The sequence below is a fragment of the Puntigrus tetrazona genome, chromosome 8 (assembly GCF_018831695.1).
Source record: "Puntigrus tetrazona isolate hp1 chromosome 8, ASM1883169v1, whole genome shotgun sequence".
NCBI lineage: Eukaryota > Metazoa > Chordata > Actinopteri > Cypriniformes > Cyprinidae > Puntigrus > Puntigrus tetrazona.
This window is the reverse complement of record NC_056706.1, coordinates 14,626,358-14,642,867: the sequence shown is the minus strand read 5'-3', so window position 1 is coordinate 14,642,867 and position 16,510 is coordinate 14,626,358. Positions and strand designations below refer to the sequence as shown.

Here is a 16,510-nt window from a genome sequence, read left to right as displayed (position 1 = left end):
TAATATATTATTGGCTCAAAAAATAAACTCAAGCTTTTTGATTTCTGCCTACAGAAGTGTTTAAAAGATCACAGATCTTTTCACATTCTACATATGGTTTTTGTAAGTGTCTGTAATGACTAACATACCACTGTGTCAGCTACGACTGCGGTGCAATAACAATCAAATACGAAGAACGTGTTCGGTCAGTCTTTCAAATGGGCCATTACAGATTAATGGGTCACATTATGAAAAGTGCCTATGTATGTCTGAGTTAATGTTTGAATTGCCTTTTTAACTCTGTATGGGAGTGTATCAATATGCAGGTGCAGGAGAGCACAAAAAACTAATGAGGCTTCATTTACTTTTAATGCCCCACCATGAGCCTCAGATGTTATTTTTCCCTCCCCTGGACTAAGGGCTCATAGCTTTGTCACATCAACCTACAATGCTTATGTAAGCACAACATTATAATCTCTGTTAAAGAAAACTTAATGACGCAGTAACATGATACATGGTGGTTGTTTTACACGCAAAAGCCATATATGCCGTTATAGGTTAAAACGAAAGTTCACCTGCAAGATGTGGGTGATCTCATAGTGGAGAATTTCCCCAAATGAGAGGAAAACAGGAAGCCAAAGATAGTCACGACTTGCATCCCATTACTTCATCCGATCAAAATCTGACCACAAGGTAATGGAAAACCACAGGGATCGCGGGATGGAAGTTTTTAACAATTAGATTAACATTACTAAACATCAGCTGCTCATCCTAAATACAGCCAAATATATTCATTAATATTTGAAATATTCATACTGAATATTTCATGTTAGATGATGCACAACTAACACTGATTAATAAACTTGTTTATTTTACGTGGGAAGGTTTTTGTTTACTTTTATATTTAAACTATGAGAGCGTTTCAAGCTTGAATTTATAAAATAGTATGAAAAGATATGTTGCTGCAGTATTGTGTCATCTCCTATTCCTTTTTTTTAAATTCCTTTGTCATCACCGAATCTAGCACAAGGATTGCGTATCTCTCAAAAACAATCTCAGCCAGACTTTTACGCAGACCTTTTGGTTCTTATCTGCTATAACCTGGAACCGCATGCCTTTTTAAATTCAAACCAGACTTTGAGTGAAGTCTTGCTGGGAGCCTCAGCAGAAGAAAGCCATGGCCTCACCAGAACTGTTATATTGGTTCTTCCAAACCACATGCATTCTTTGTTTACTTCTCTTTGGAGTTTGACTGGGCTGTGGTCTGACGCTTAAACACGGAATACAATAAAGAGTTAAATATGGCATTGGTTTTGATGTGTATTTGGTTTATGATTTCCTTATGCAGTGCAATATGGTGTAAATGCTTGCACCATTACCGTGTGCATCAAAGGGCATCTCAATATACTATTTTTCAGCTAAAAAACAACACAGAACCAACAAGAACCCACCCCTTTAAAATTCAAAGTATGCGCTCACTGAGCAGGTCAACTCCAAAGCAAACTAGAATGACCTTTGAGCCTGAATGCTTGGCAGTAATATAGGTGGAATGAGGATAGCAACTTCTGATTTATCTCCATAATGGCTTTAGGAAGTTGTCTGGATATGATCATAAGTCCAGAGCAGTTTACGTAATTTAATTTGTATCTGATTATGACAATCCCCTGGTACAGACGTTGCACTCCTTTGATGCCATGTAAGAGCTTAATGATTTTTCATAATAAACTAGAAAATCATCATAATTTTCTCTCCAAGAAGAAAGTGAAATAATATTAGGGCCAGTACATTTCTGGACATTTCATATGCTGCTCTACTGACTTTTGAGTCAAATATTTCTTTTGTAAAAGGAAAAAGCGTTCGTGCGCCATCATGTGGCAGAATTCTTCAATTAAAAAGTATGATACTTTCAGACCTGTCATCAGGGCATATCATATGGCACTTTAAACCTGAGGCGTTCTTAATAAATATTATGCAATGTAAACTAAACTAAACAGTCAGATCTAAAAAAAAAAAAAAAAAAAAAAAAAAGAAGAAAAAAGTACAATAAAAAACAGAATGTTATGCTAAATTCTAAATTAAAGCATTTGATTCTGGAAAGATGCTTGTAAAATAAGAGCCTAAAGTGCTGCAAACGGATTTTGATTTGCAGTGCAAAAACTACTTTATTAATTAGAGAAGATACGTGCAATGGAGCGTAAAAAGACTATTGAATTACTAAATGTTATTACAGAAAAAAGACATAAATATAAAATATGAGCAGGTTTTGCCTTTACAAATCAGTCTAATTCTATTTCTTCTTCTTCTTTCTTTGTAGTATATATATATATATATATATATATATATATATATATATATATATAGATATATAGATAGATAGATAGATAGATAGATAGATAGATACTCTCTTAAAATATTTTGGTAAATGCAAATTAGTACTTTTATGACTGTAATATCGTTTGTGATTATTAAGAATTAACCAAAAGAAAGTGCTCTTAGAGTTACGAAGATTCACGGGCGGGCTGAAGTCGAATGGACTTTAGCATCTTGCAGCAATCTTTCTCGACACACAGAAAATCGAGTTAACCATTACATTTTTGGGGGTGGGGAAATGCAGGCATTAGCAGTATTGGAAGTTTCTATTCAGTTTCTCTGTGTAATCGTTCGCTCTCGTCCCCAAATTCCTCTTGGCGCGCAAACAGGTTTCCTCAGCTGCAATTTGACCTTAACGTCCAAAAGCACAGATAACTAGATGGTCGAATCCGACAGTCACAACATGGTAACCTAGTTTCAGGTGTCGCAAGAACACTGCACCACTTACCCACGGAGGGCGGAGCATAAATACGAGAACATATGAGGGTGAAAAGTTTGGCGAGTCGCTCATCTTGGACACTTCCCATCCAAAATGCCACTGGAGCTGTATCTCGACCTGCATTCGCAGCCATGCCGCTCCGTCTTCCTGTTTGCAAAGATCAATAAAATTCCCTTTGAATACAAAACCGTGGATTTAGCTGCAGGTGATTTTTGTTGTATTTTTATTCAGCTGTTTTATAGAATTGTGCATGCAATCTTGATTATGTGCGGTTTTAACCTTCAGTGTTTGTAGCGTTGATCATGTTTTGTTCTTTAAACTTTAAACGCAGTTTTATGGTAATGTTTTAATCCGTTCTGCTTCCAGTGAAAAGTTTTTTCCTTAGTCCTTAGTCCTGTATCTCTGTGCTCTAAGGTGAACAATATGGAGAGGAATTTGGTAAGGTCAGCGTCATAAGGAAAGTTCCTGTCCTCAAAGATGGAGATTTTATTCTAACAGAAAGGTATGTTTTTAACAACCTTAATGATTTACATTTCATACATATTTCCATTTTGTAAGAGACTGTATAATTTCTATATAGTATAGCTATACTGCAGTACTTGGCAGCGAAACATCGTACTTCTGACCACTGGTATCCAGCTGACCTCCAGAAGCGCGCACGAGCCGACGAGTTTCTCTCTTGGCAGCACACAAACATAAGACTTCATGGGTCAAAGGTCTTCTGGTTCAGGGTAAAAGTCGCTTTATTGAAATCAAACCCGATCGCTTGTTGTGTGTACTGAGTAAACTGTGATTATGCAAGATTTAGGAGTTTTTTCTGTCTTTTTAAAGAGTGCATAATCCACAGTCAAACGAATGTTTCCCAATACTAGGGGGTCTTACCTGCAGTCACAGGGGCCCCGGTGCCTAAGGAGAAGATGGATTCTGCTTTGGAGGACCTCAACGCGTCTCTGAAAACCTTTGAGGAAAAGTTTCTGCAGAGCAGGCCCTTTATAATCGGAGATAAAATATCTCTGGCTGACCTTGTAGCCATCGTGGAGATAATGCAGGTGCGTTTGAATACCTAGAATACTTAGAATACTTTAAACCAAATGCTTTACTTAAACATGACATATTTACCAATTCTCTTTGTGTGTCTTGAAGCCGGTCGGAACAGGTCTAGATGTGTTTCAAGGCAGACCTGCTCTAAGTGCCTGGAGAGACAGAGTGAAGAAGGAGATCGGTGTGGAAGTGTTTGATGAGGCTCATAAGGTTATCATGAATGTTGCACTGCAACAGACCTTTGAGAGCAAAGGGTTACCAGAGTTTCTCAAGCTAAAACTGCAGAAAATGTTTAACTGAGTTTGCATGCAACTGTTTGCATGGTCAAAAACCTAGTGTCAAACTTTAACCTTTCATCAAGTTGCTGTGCAGTAATGTGGAACTGATCAAACACGGTTTAGAAAATATCATAGTAGAAATCATTGTATTCAAAGTACAAACTTTTAAATAAAATTATGCTCAAGTGTATGCATTTATACAGTTTACAGTGCATTCATATATTATGTTGTGTGTTGCCTTAATTGGTGAAATAGCAAAAAATGCATTGATACGGTATAATTATACATTTAAGTACAGAGTCATTTCGATGAACTGAAAATACTTGGGAGTGTGGTTAGGGGTAATTCTGCATATTTGTTTTGTTAGTAAGTGCATTTAACATGGACACTTTAAAATTTAACTTAAAATAATTCATTTAAAATATATGACTACATGTCTCTCTACATAGATCACAAGGCAAAATAAATGCTTTTATCATCACATCAAATATATATTCATTACCCAAAATAATGCAACTAGAAAAAAAAGCTTTAATAAAATACTAAACAAATACTAACTTTATTCTAGTTATTCCAACACGATGGCAAAAAAAAAAAATATTTAATGAGTACAGAATCATACAACGTGAACAAAATCATAAAAAAACAAGCATTAATAAAATTAAGCATTAAGGTCCATCCCTAAACCACGTAATCAGATAAAATTCAAAATCATTCAAATTCAATCAAATTAGTCACCACATCACCAAAATGTAAAAATAGCTAAGAATTGCTATGAAATTTTGTTGGTTATTCTCCTGATTATTCAGCAAACAAAAGTATACCAAGTCAACCAAATAGCAACAGTTACATGCAATTAGCTAAGTGATTAAATCTTAATTCTATGTTTCTGTTATTACTACTTTATTTTTAAGTGACTAAAATCAAATGTTTGATTTTAATAATTCAAGTCCCTGAAATAAAGGTAATATTTCTCATATCAAACATCTCCTGTGACAACTGTCTGGCTTTTGCTAGCTTGTTCCTCTGCTTTCCTACAGCAGAACAGGCTCCAGAACTTCTCTTTCAGATACCTGTTTGAAGCAGTCAGAAGGAGAGAAGTCATGCCGCTGTAAAAACTAAAGGCACCGGCTAAGGTGTGGTAGGTGATAAACTGCCCGATTAACCTTATGGTGATAAACAAAGCCACGATGCACAGAGTGGACATATAAACTCCCACCAGGGAGATGGTGATCTTGCACACCAGGAGGTACGAGTCAGATCCCTGCACCTGTGTCTGGTTCTTCTTGAGAGCCAACGTGTGGGCGCACAGATGGATGACCATTCTGATAGAGGTGGGCAGCATGACCATCAGAGGGATGGGGCAGAGGAGGCAAAGTATAGCTGCGGCATATGCATTCGCGTTCATCTCTATAGTGAAGGAGGGCTGTGGACAGGTCAAGTTAGCAATGTCGTTCATGTTTTGATTTTTGTCCATTAAATCCGAAACGTCGAGCGAAAACAGAGGAAAGAACAACAAGGAGGAGAACACGCAGCTCAGCAGCACTGCAGCGTTGATCACAGAGGAGATGTTCCTCTTCAGTGCTCGGAAAAACTCGGTGGAGAAATTCACAACTTTGATGCAGTAGAAGAGACTCAGCCACGCAATGGCCCAGAAGCTGGTGAAGCTGCAGCTCATCATGAGATAGATTTCGGAGCGAATAGATAAAGGGTATGGCCTGATGCACCAAATTACGGGATTCTGAAAGACGCTAAACACCAGTGCGAAGGTGGCGATTACCAAGATAACGTTGTTGACGGAGATGACGTTTAGGATCAAACCGACAGTCTGAATGCTCCTGGTCTTCACTTGCTGTTCTATAGTAAAGATGAGGTTAAAGATGTTTCCAGAAACTCCAACTGTCACAATTACGACAAAAAAAACTATGTCCCCAATGAGGGTCATGGTGTTGCTCTTCAGAGAGGGAAGCACGCGGAGCGGAGTCCTGCACTGATGTGAGCTTTGGTGGGATGCGCATTGTCTTATGTAGAAACAGGGACGCAATCTCTTATGCAAAGTGACTTTGTGTGGGTGAATCAGAGCAGGCTTTGTCAATGCTGAAAACACAAATTAGGTAAAATGAGAGAAATGCACCATGTTTACTACAGTTCAAATTACACGAGCCTAGCTAAAACAAAAGATTTAGTGAATTTATTGTACTTTTTGTCACGTATGGTGATCGTAAAGCTCATGCGTGTCACTCACACGCCGAGGCTGCATTTGCTGTCATATGTATATGTAACAATCAGTATTGAATGCTCGTGCAATCAGTGTTCAGAATTTGACTATTCAAATTTTGTTTGTTTGCTATTTAGACATAGTTGGAAACATGCTGGATAAAATACAATCTGGACAATTTTACTATGCAAATGTCCTATAAGATGTGGGGACTTAAGTTTTCCAGTCTCCAGTTTCTCGATGGTCATCCACAGGATAATGGATTGACAGATGGGACTGTGATGTAACAACACGAAAGATTCATCTGTCCTTGGTATTAAATAAGATATGTCAGATTTGGTTTTTATGATGTCAATTCATATCAAATTCACATTCAGATACTGTACAGTTTTGTTTTTCAAAGAAATTAATACTTTCAATTAACAAAGATGGGTTAAAACTGATCAAAAGTGACATTACAGATATATTTTTCTTTATGTTTTGACAGTTTTTTTATTTTTCAAATAAAACTTTATATTAATCAAAGAATACTGAAAAGAATATAACACAAAAATATTAAGAAGCGTGTCTGTTTTTTTGAGCACCAAATTAACTAAGAGTTGAGTATTTGACATCTATCAGCTGAAAATTCAGCTTTCCCAGAAATTGCAATTAAAATTGTACAGTATTAATTACTGTTTTACTGCATTGTTGACAAAAAGAAACCAAAACTAATAACATTTATTTTAGGTGGGACTGATCCTTATATTTATGAGATTCTACTTAACGTTGTCAAGAATTTAGCTTGAAATATATGTTATTGGGGCCACTGTGAATGGTATGATAATAAAATAATAATAATAATAATAATAATAATATATATATATATATATATATATATATATATATATATATATATATATATAAATAAATTGTAATATATACATTATTATCACAAACTATCAAAAATATAACATAGGTTATAAAATGTTAAATATTTAGTGCTTTATAGCATTAAATAACACAAAAATTAAAAAGCAAATAGAATCACAGCTTAAAACCAAATGACATCAACATTTAAAACATAACAAAATAAAATTAAACCAGAATTTCGAACACAGAGGTGGAAAAGAATTAAATTCGCTGTTGGAAACGAAAATGTATTTAAAATAAAATATAATAATGTTAAAGACCGAGAAGGCGTGATTCCGAGGTGACAGTGCATGTAATGTAGCCTAATAACGGCATCAGTGAAAAGTCTCTGTACGTCCTAAGAGTGGGGCAAATAGCTGTCTTCCAGAAGACCATGTGACCTCTCCTCCTGCGCAGCGCGAGCTCAGCACAGCTGCACGCCAGTGTTTACAAGTCACCACCATGCCTTGCGCTTTGCTGAACCTCTGCGAATACGACACGCAAAAACTCGTCAAAATCAAGAGCGTCAGACTTGGGTCGCTGAAATGGACATTCAACGGGTTGATCTTGATGTTCATTTGGTAAGAGTGTCCGCGCTTTCTTGCGCGTCGCCCCCGCATCATTTAACAAAAGCTCGTTCATGTGCAATCACTGCCAGTGAGCCATCTGTGCGTGCTATATTATTGTGTGTTAACTTGTACTGACCATTCCGGAGTGTCGAAGTCTGAAGTCGGTGTAATGTCTTCACAGTTTCATGATGTTATGGAACAAGGAGTATCAAGAGTATGATCTGGTGGTGAGTTCTGTTACCACGAAGGTCAAAGGAGTGGCAAAGATAACTGTAACAGACATCGGAGAAGTCGTGTGGGATGTGGTGGACTACAGCGGGCCATATCTGGTAACAGAACACCATTTGTTAATATTATTTTCCATGCCACAGTTATTTCTGAATGAAACACAATTATGTTCATACCAGGTTGTAATTAATAAGGTAATAAGTAACAAGTAAAGATAATAACGTTGTTCGCGTTTTATTTCGACAGGGAAGAAACTCCTTTTTTGTGGCGACAAATGTCATTGTGACAAAGAACCAAAAACAAGGTAATTGCCCTGAGGTAAGAGAAGCTATTTTCATTTCAACAATACGGACAATGTATACTAAGCCTTAAAAACAAAACCTTTATGTGTGTGATTTATTTTAAGCCATATATAATGCATTCAACAGACTTTTGTATACACTTCAGGTTCTGCCGCATGGGAAACAGTGTCGAACAGATAAAGACTGCGAGAAAGGGTTTTCTGACCAGTATAGCCACGGTAATATAAAGAAACCATTTAAAGTCATGCAGCTTGAGAGGAAGTACATCGACGTCAGACTAGTCTTACTTCGACACGTTCCTGTGTTTGTCTCTAAGGTGTTCAAACAGGTGCCTGCGTGAAGTTAGATGTACTAAGGAAAACATGTGAAGTTACAACTTGGTGCCCCATTGAGAACAAGAAGACTCCCAGGTGCTGTAATGTGAAAATTTATATCAATACGATACTTTTAATATAATTTTGTCATCGTTTACTTATTCTTGTGTCGTTTTATGTAACATTTTTCATTAGAAATTAGATGATCATGCTTGTTTGGAGTGACACGAATGGGGAATAAATGATAACTGAATACTCTTTTCTTTTTTTGGTGAGCTGTTCATGATGGTATTTTGTCATAACTAAATGTAGGATTGACTCGAGTGACTGTTTGTCCTGCATACTGCTGATTGTTGATTAAGATTTGAACTTCCTGTGACAGCATAGCTGTTTGGCCATAGAAAACAGCTCATCATTAGCTACGCTGCTAAACAGTTCAGAGCTACCAATGCCGTCAAAAAGACATTTGAGGAATCAGTTTGAGGAAGTTGCAGTTTTATGTAAACAGAGATTCAGTGTTCGGACCTTTTCTTATGTCAGGTTTTCGTTTCTGCTTTCCTAGATCTCCTCTTTTGGCATCAGCAGAAAATTTCACTGTGATGATCAAGAATAACATCAGATTTCCAGCCTTTAATTACATAAGGTAGTACACAAGTGTGGGAAATGCTATTATATTTATTGTGCGTATTTATTGGGTTACACTTTATGTCCATTATAAATGCAAGTACTGAATAATATTAAGTAAATGTGTTTACTATATTGTTAGGGTTAGGTTTACTTGCATATAAAATTATGCATAATCTATTATAGTAGTAACAACATGTGTAACAAGTGTTGCCACTTGATGCATGTGTGAACTGTTAGCAGTAACAATAACATTTAAATTAAACCTAAGGCAGAAAGAAGCTCCTTATATTTAGTATTCAAAAACTCATAATATAATCATCCACTTATGTTTTTCTCTTAGAAGAAACATCCTGCCTGGAAAGAAAGACTCTGACCTTAAAGGTTGCATTTATAACCGCGTCAAAAATCCATACTGCCCCATTTTCCGTTTGGGAGACATTGTGAATGAGGCCAAGGAGAAGTTTTCAGACATGGCAGTGGAGGTAAAACCTACACACTAGAACATACAAAAAAGTTTTAATGTCCAACGCATTCATTTGATCAAAAATACAGAAAGAACTGTAACTGAAATAGTATTACTATATAAAATGTTCTAATTTAATATACTGTAAAATATAATTTGTTCATGTGATGCAGAGCTGAATTACTCCAGTGTTCAGTATCACACGAGCCTTCAGAAATCACTCTGGTTTATTAATATCGTTGATGTTAGAAACAGTTTTCGCTAATTAATATTTTTTAAACCTGTGATCATTTTGAATGAAAAGTTACAAAAAGACAGCATTTGTTCAAAATAAAAATATTTTCTACAAATATTAGTCTTTACCATCACTTTTTAATAATTTAACATGCTTTCAAATAAAAGGAAATAATTACTGACACCAAACATTTGTATATTAGTAGTGTATATTATTTAAAATATATATATATATATTTTTTTAAATATATGTTTTTCTTTATTTAACTTTTTATTCGTCATGGGATCCTGAATTAAAGTCTTATGATCTTTCAGAAATCATAAGACTTTAATTCAGAAGCATTTATTTTTATTATAATTTCCTTATTATTATCAAACTGTTGTGCGGCTATTGTGAAAACAAACAGTGGTCTGTTCTTTTTATATAAAGTTCAAAAGAACAGCATTTATTTGAAATAAAAGTATTTTGTAACATTATTAATGTCTTTACTGTCATTTCTGATTAGTTCAATGCATTTTTGTTGAATAAGAGTATTAATTCTTTAAATAAAAATCTTACCGAACCTTTTATCAGAAGCGTATTTGTGTATTTAGTTGTGAAGTAGGCTAGTACATTCTTGTCAGTTTCTACATGGCTGGTAGTATCTGCTTCACAGGGTGGTGTAATTGGGATCCAGATCAACTGGGACTGTGACCTGAACTACATTTTTCACAGCTGTCTGCCAAAATACTCATTCCGTCGCTTGGACGAAAAAGAAAGCAACCGAACCTTGTACCCTGGTCTCAATTTCAGGTGTGGACAACTTAAATCATTAATAAAAATATGTGAACTGCGTGATATTGAAATTAAATTTTTTTTTTGTAGGTTTGCGAGATACTCTACAGTGAATGGTGTGGAGCAGAGAACTCTCTTTAAAATGTATGGGATTAGGTTTGACGTGATGGTGTTTGGGAAGGTGAGATTATATTATACAATACTGTCATTACGCTGCATGTTGGTTTTAGCATATAAGACATAAAGTCCTCTATATTCTTCACAGGCTGGAAAGTTCAGCATCATTCAGCTAATCATCTACATTGGATCTACGCTCTCGTATTACGCTATTGTAAGTTACCCTTTAAACGCTCAGCAAAAGTGTTTGAAGTAATGAAATGTTTACCGTGAGCTTGTCTTTAGACGACAATAATCCTGGACTGGCTTATCGGGACCGGCTGTTACTCCAAAGAGGCAAAACAGAACTACACTGAGAGGAAGTTTGAGGCTGTACAGGACAGAGAAGAGGTGAACACAGCGACTTACAGTAGTGGAGAGCACTTCTGTTTGTCGTGTGCAGTTTACACAGGCTAAATACAGCTTAAACTGTGATTCTGTATACGTGATTCGTAACATTTAGTATTGTGTTTGTTGCAGTGCTTCCTTTGTGTGTCATATGTGGATGAGGACCTGTTGAGGGTGGTCAAAAGATCCAGAAAGAAAGGACTACAGGCATCTAAACCTCTTTCCTTACACCAGCCCAAAGTAATTTCCTCACATTATACTGTCATATATTATCAGTAAATTAATATCCATTGAAAAAGCATTTTGTATTTTCTAAAACTCAATTAAACTATTAGTCCACTCAGAAAGTCATCATTTACTCACCTTCCAGGCCTGCAAGGCTTGCTTTCTTCTGCAGAGCACAATGAATGGAATACAACAGCAGTACATCCTGACTCACTTAAACACTGATAAAGCAGCAGTAGCGTCAATGAACACGTCATGTGGCTTATTAATCATTTCACAAGTCCTTTGTTTTTTTTTCTGATATATTCCAATTATAATATCCTGTGCAAAATCCTGGGCACCATCACCACCAGTGTTGTTTTTATGTATATAAAGGTTTTACTTTTTATTTCAGTTTTAGTTATTTTAGTAAATCAAGTTAAATTAAAGATAGAAAAGTTGCCTTACCAACTTGCTGAAATAAAGCACGTTTACCTTTTTTTCTTTTGTGGGGTTGTTGATGTTTTATAATAGTTAACATTTTATGTCATTTCAAATCGTGAAAGTTTTTTTTGTTAACCCTGGTCTGTTGTTTTTCAGAATGATTTGGCGAGCATGAAGACTCTGATGAGTGTTCTGCAGTGTGTTAAAAGCAGAAGTGAGCCTTTACAGAATGGCCAGAGTGGCAGGCTAAACGTGGAAGAGAACCTTCCCAGAAGTCACAGCAGCAGACAAAGCACTGACACACCGTTGCTGGAGATGCCAGAGTCTGGGAGTCCGGCCTGGTGTCAGTGCGGCTGCTGCCGGCCTTCCGACTCCTTACAGGAACAGCTGTGCTGTCGGTCCAAGAAAGGACGCTGCATAACCTCCTCCCCGCTCTTTTCGACACTGGTCGTCAATCGCTCTGTCCTGGAGACAGCTTTGTTCTATGTGGATCCCCTAGCGGAGCTGCGTGAGGAGGCTCAGCTGCGCCATGGGGCCTATGCTCAATTCATTAGATGGCGCTTTGGCGACAGCACGCCTAGAGATGCTATTCCAGTAATACCGAGTTGCTGTATCTGGAGGATAAGAGCAGAATACTCCAGCCCTGATGGGAAATACAGTGGCCTTAGCCTCTTTCAGGCCGTACCGTCTCAGACAGACTTCAATAGATAAGACTTTATAGGTTTATGATTACACATTCAAATCAAAATGACAATGCCTAAATGGTAATGATATAAACCAGTCAATAACAAGGAATATGAGTCATTTTTACTATTTTAACTAGCAAATCAACCAATTTGAGTCATATTAACAACAAATATGCTGTCAGTATATTTTAATTAACACAGATGCCTTTGAACTTAAAAAAAAGCAAAAAAGCGAAGAACCTGATTTACTGATCATTTAAAGTGTAATTAAACACTGATACACTCATAAACTGTAATAAAAGAAAAATTTGATCAAATTAAAATGGAATTGATAAGCTAACATCAGCTAAGGAATTCTTATATAAATAAATAAATATATAAATAAGAATAAATATATTATATTTAAAATGTATAGTAGAGTTAATGTATATTAACAGTATTTTTGATTAAATAAATGCAGCAAACAAGCTCGTCAGCCCCAAACCTTTGAAGAGTAGTGTGTGAATTGTGTATACGTATATATATATACACAAAACATATTGAGTTTTACATGTTTTAAGCATGGTGAAAGTGTCCAGTTCACTCCATCATGGAGTCCCGTATGAGCCTGTCTCCATGGAGCTCTATAATAGTATAAAATTAAAAAGTATATTTTACATAACAATAAAAATGACATGTAGAATAAGTTGCTTTAACGTTCACTTACCAGTGGCATGCTGTCACCTTTTTGGTCTGCGTGAATAAATTTATGTTTGGCATAGTAGTCACGATCCTTCGTACAAGTAAGCATGACCCAGTCGCAAACAGCAGCCACCTGGGAGAAGTTCAGGAATAACATGTAAATGTTAAAGCCATTTAAGTGTCTTAAAAAAAAAAAAAAACATTAAAACAGAGCTTACCAAGCTAAGAAAGGCTAGAGTGGCGCCAAGATTGACAATAGTGGGCACAATATTGAATTTACCAGCCTGCAGACACAATTAGAGAATAAATAAGGAAAACTGAATTAATAGATGCTATTATTTTGTACAGGTATACAAACCTTCCCAAACACAATGACATCAAAGCGGATTCCAAAGGCCTTTATCAATGTCCGTGTTTCAACGTTTTCATTGTTTTTAAAATATTTTGCATATCTGTGGGAAAGAACAAAATTGTTACCCTCCAGGTTTACATTCAAAAATCTAAATCAGTTTAACTAAATTTACCGGAAATTGTAGCCAGGGGCAACATTATTTTCGGGATTTTTGTTGTCCAGTCTGCTAAAAGAATACTTGGGAATGCAGAAGCGTTCTGGGAAGTCCAAGTCACAATTCCAGTCAACGAAAATCCCAATAATACCACCCTTCAACATCAAAACACACCGTCAGCTGCAGTAATTAACTAATAGTACTTTCACAATCTACTTACATGCAAGCGCTCAAAATGTAATTTAAAACAACTGTTTTTAGTATATTTAAAAAATATTTTGGCAAAGCTGAATTTTCAGCAGCTGTTAGTCCAGTCTTCAGTGTCACACAATCCTACAGAAATCATTCTAGCACGCTGATGTCATGCTCAGCAAACATGCGTTTTGTTTTTAATATTACAAATGTTAGCACTGTCAATTTATCGCATACATTTATCGTATAACAAGTGTATATAAAAAGGTAATACTGAAGATACAGACTTTAAGAGCCATGACGCTGAAGTCCTCTCCTGCCTCTTTTACCATGTTTCCCAGACGAAAAATAGGACAGTGTGGGTCTGTTTTACGATCAAAGGTGCAGTTTTTTAAGTATGTGGAGTTGATGTGATGCAAAATATTTCGCCTATAAATAACAAAACAATAGATTTACTAGGCCACAAACACTTGGATTTAAAATATTTGTTAAGAGCGGGGTATATTTGTAGGAATAGCTAAAATTACACTTTATGGCTCAAGATTAAGTTATTTTCTTTTTCAAAAAAAAAAAGGTTATGTGAACATGTTCCACAAACATTTCCTACTGTAAATATTAACATTTTAAATGAGTAATATGCATTGCCAAGAACTTTATTTGGACAACTGAGCGATTTTCTCAGTATTTAGATTATTCCCCCACTAAATATTCCACATGGTTGTATCTAATCCTTACAAACCATACATCAATTGAAAACGTCTTTATATTAAAGTTTCAGATAACGTATGAATCGCAATTTTGAAAAATTTACACTTATGACTGGTTTTGCCCCAGATCACATATCCGAATGATAGACATCATGGGTTTTCTAAGACTAAAATGCGTAAACTTACTTTTTAAAATTGAACTTTGGATATTGTATGTTGTTTTTGACGAGCACAGTGAAATCCTCTGCCGCACCTAGAATAGCTGGTCTGTACAGTCACAGACTATATTAATATTCACAGTTTCAGTCGAGCAAAGGACGTCAAACTTGCCCACTTTTACTAAAGACACTCACTTTGGAATGACACCGTCATTTTCGAGCGGGCACCATGCCTGCACCTCACAGGTTTTGATGGTATCAGAATACTGCACACAATGTCCAGTCTGAACACCTGCGAGGAGGAACAGAGTTCACTTTGTGCCACTGACTTGCATCTGAAACACTGAACACAGACACATACCATCGGCATGGACGTCATTGTGTCCCGCTACGCAATCACTGTCAGAGTCACACTTAGTGGATTCACTTGGAATCTGTGAAAAATTTTATTTTTTTAAATGCAACATGCAACGTTCTCTTCTAAAAAACATACGGATGTGTTAGATAGTACCTCGGGACACTTGCTCTGTGTCTGGCCTGGAGTCAGAATCACATTTGTTACAACAAAGAAAGAGTTTTCTCCCTACCAAATAAATTAAAAAAGGCAGACTAAATTTCGAATTCATTTCTGCAAAATGTGTCATTTGGACAAAATAACTCAAGATGATCTATCGGGTTTCTGTCAGACGTAGATACCTGGGGTGGGACAACGTATTCAGGCACGTCCCAAACATGAACACCCTCAGTGGATGAATTAGTCAGAAAGTTTCCTTTCACCTTTGTGCTGACGGAGCTGATCACTGAATCCGTCTCCTGGTAAGCACGCTGAATCCAGCAGACATAGCTTAAAAGTACAAAAGTTATACATTTATTGCAACAAAAAGAACACCATGTCTGTTTTCACCGTGTGACTACAAAAATACATTTTTTTTTTTAATACCTTAACCTTTTCAAGCTCTAATTACGCTCTTATTCAAAGACTTCTAAAAATGAGATGAATACGAATAGATGAAATCAGTATTTCTCCCTAACACCATATAATCTTGTAAAAATGTACTCACACAGCAACATAGCTGATGATTAACAGCTGGATCAGTCTGAAGAGGGCTCCCAAAGCTTTGTTATTAATAACCAGCATTACATTGGTTTCATAACCAAAGAGACATTGGAGGCAAACCCCGCAGCAGTCCTTGCAGCCCATTGCTGAAGAAGTGTCCACTATGAAGCTTCAGCATTGATGTGAGGAGAAAAAGCTGTGTGTGTCAGCATCTACTACGCTTTTCAGCTAATTTACACGTGCTTTGCATGGAACTTCTTATCTTGTAGGATTAATGAAAGTTTTAAGATATGCACTGCCTTCCACATGCAGATATTTGGTTAAACATCTGTTAGGTACTCACTGACATTTGCACTCCTCACATTTGCAAACCAGTATCTATTACAGTGTGAAACTCATGTAAATCAAGTGGTTGAACACCTTTAGTAACGACCAACTGCTCAACTGGTATATTTTTGATACATGACCCATTAGTTTTCTCACTGCATTTGCTTCACTGTAGCGTCTTAATACTTGACAGCGCATTTAGTATGGCTAGAACTATAAAGAAACCTAAAAAAAAAACCCTCACAGAATCAGGACAAAATTAGCAAAATCACCCATTTATTTCCCCATAGCATAAAATGAACATTATAAAATAAAA

At 36.3% G+C, this 16,510-nt stretch overlaps 4 protein-coding genes across 5 annotated transcripts; 2 read left to right on the top strand and 2 right to left on the bottom strand.

The window, feature by feature from the left end:
• The first annotated feature begins 2,834 nt into the window (after nucleotides 1-2,834).
• gstt1a (glutathione S-transferase theta 1a) lies at nucleotides 2,835-4,305 on the top strand. Its single transcript, XM_043247966.1, has 5 exons — nucleotides 2,835-2,993; nucleotides 3,203-3,290; nucleotides 3,369-3,519; nucleotides 3,661-3,837; nucleotides 3,932-4,305. The coding sequence occupies exons 1-5, from the start codon at nucleotides 2,882-2,884 to the stop codon at nucleotides 4,127-4,129; spliced, it is 726 nt and encodes a 241-aa protein (XP_043103901.1). The 5' UTR covers nucleotides 2,835-2,881; the 3' UTR covers nucleotides 4,130-4,305.
• Nucleotides 4,306-4,451: 146 nt separating this feature from the next.
• LOC122351096 (taste receptor type 2 member 40-like) lies at nucleotides 4,452-6,773 on the bottom strand. The gene has a single exon (XM_043247965.1). It carries the CDS (start codon nucleotides 6,050-6,052, stop codon nucleotides 5,087-5,089), a length of 966 nt encoding a protein of 321 aa, XP_043103900.1. The 5' UTR covers nucleotides 6,053-6,773; the 3' UTR covers nucleotides 4,452-5,086.
• A 650-nt stretch (nucleotides 6,774-7,423) lies between these two features.
• On the top strand, nucleotides 7,424-13,046 carry p2rx7 (purinergic receptor P2X, ligand-gated ion channel, 7). The gene is made up of 13 exons (XM_043246683.1): nucleotides 7,424-7,797; nucleotides 7,967-8,114; nucleotides 8,260-8,331; nucleotides 8,461-8,533; nucleotides 8,632-8,725; nucleotides 9,192-9,272; nucleotides 9,597-9,738; nucleotides 10,610-10,746; nucleotides 10,819-10,909; nucleotides 10,994-11,059; nucleotides 11,131-11,235; nucleotides 11,365-11,472; nucleotides 12,037-13,046. Exons 1-13 carry the CDS (start codon nucleotides 7,679-7,681, stop codon nucleotides 12,589-12,591), a joined length of 1,791 nt encoding a protein of 596 aa, XP_043102618.1. The 5' UTR covers nucleotides 7,424-7,678; the 3' UTR covers nucleotides 12,592-13,046.
• Nucleotides 13,047-16,428, bottom strand: p2rx4b (purinergic receptor P2X, ligand-gated ion channel, 4b). Of its 2 annotated transcripts, XM_043246684.1 has the most exons (12): nucleotides 15,872-16,428; nucleotides 15,507-15,654; nucleotides 15,322-15,393; nucleotides 15,172-15,244; nucleotides 15,006-15,102; nucleotides 14,839-14,919; nucleotides 14,233-14,374; nucleotides 13,772-13,908; nucleotides 13,606-13,699; nucleotides 13,466-13,531; nucleotides 13,273-13,380; nucleotides 13,047-13,189 (listed from the first exon to the last, which is right to left on the bottom strand). In XM_043246684.1, exons 1-12 carry the CDS (start codon nucleotides 16,009-16,011, stop codon nucleotides 13,154-13,156), a joined length of 1,194 nt encoding a protein of 397 aa, XP_043102619.1. In that variant the 5' UTR covers nucleotides 16,012-16,428; the 3' UTR covers nucleotides 13,047-13,153. The 2 variants fall into 2 exon arrangements, with proteins under 2 accessions (XP_043102619.1, XP_043102620.1); XM_043246685.1 differs by lacking the exon at nucleotides 14,839-14,919.
• Nucleotides 16,429-16,510: the final 82 nt, after the last annotated feature.

Excerpts from the sequence above, each read along its gene's own strand:
- gstt1a (XM_043247966.1), top strand. The coding sequence starts at position 2,882 with ATGCCACTGGAGCTGTATCTCGACCTGCATTCGCAGCCATGCCGCTCC. Across the intron at positions 3,291-3,368 it reads GATTTTATTCTAACAGAAAG|TATAGCTATACTGCAGTACT; the intron begins GTATGTTTTTAA and ends ATTTCTATATAG. Across the intron at positions 3,838-3,931 it reads CCATCGTGGAGATAATGCAG|CCGGTCGGAACAGGTCTAGA; the intron begins GTGCGTTTGAAT and ends TGTGTCTTGAAG.
- LOC122351096 (XM_043247965.1), bottom strand. The coding sequence starts at position 6,052 with ATGACCCTCATTGGGGACATAGTTTTTTTTGTCGTAATTGTGACAGTT.
- p2rx7 (XM_043246683.1), top strand. The coding sequence starts at position 7,679 with ATGCCTTGCGCTTTGCTGAACCTCTGCGAATACGACACGCAAAAACTC. Across the intron at positions 8,332-8,460 it reads AACAAGGTAATTGCCCTGAG|GTTCTGCCGCATGGGAAACA; the intron begins GTAAGAGAAGCT and ends TATACACTTCAG. Across the intron at positions 10,910-10,993 it reads ACGTGATGGTGTTTGGGAAG|GCTGGAAAGTTCAGCATCAT; the intron begins GTGAGATTATAT and ends TATTCTTCACAG.
- p2rx4b (XM_043246684.1), bottom strand. The coding sequence starts at position 16,011 with ATGGGCTGCAAGGACTGCTGCGGGGTTTGCCTCCAATGTCTCTTTGGT. Across the intron at positions 15,245-15,321 it reads CACAGAGCAAGTGTCCCGAG|ATTCCAAGTGAATCCACTAA; the intron begins GTACTATCTAAC and ends AATTTTTCACAG. Across the intron at positions 13,381-13,465 it reads CTCTAGCCTTTCTTAGCTTG|GTGGCTGCTGTTTGCGACTG; the intron begins GTAAGCTCTGTT and ends AACTTCTCCCAG.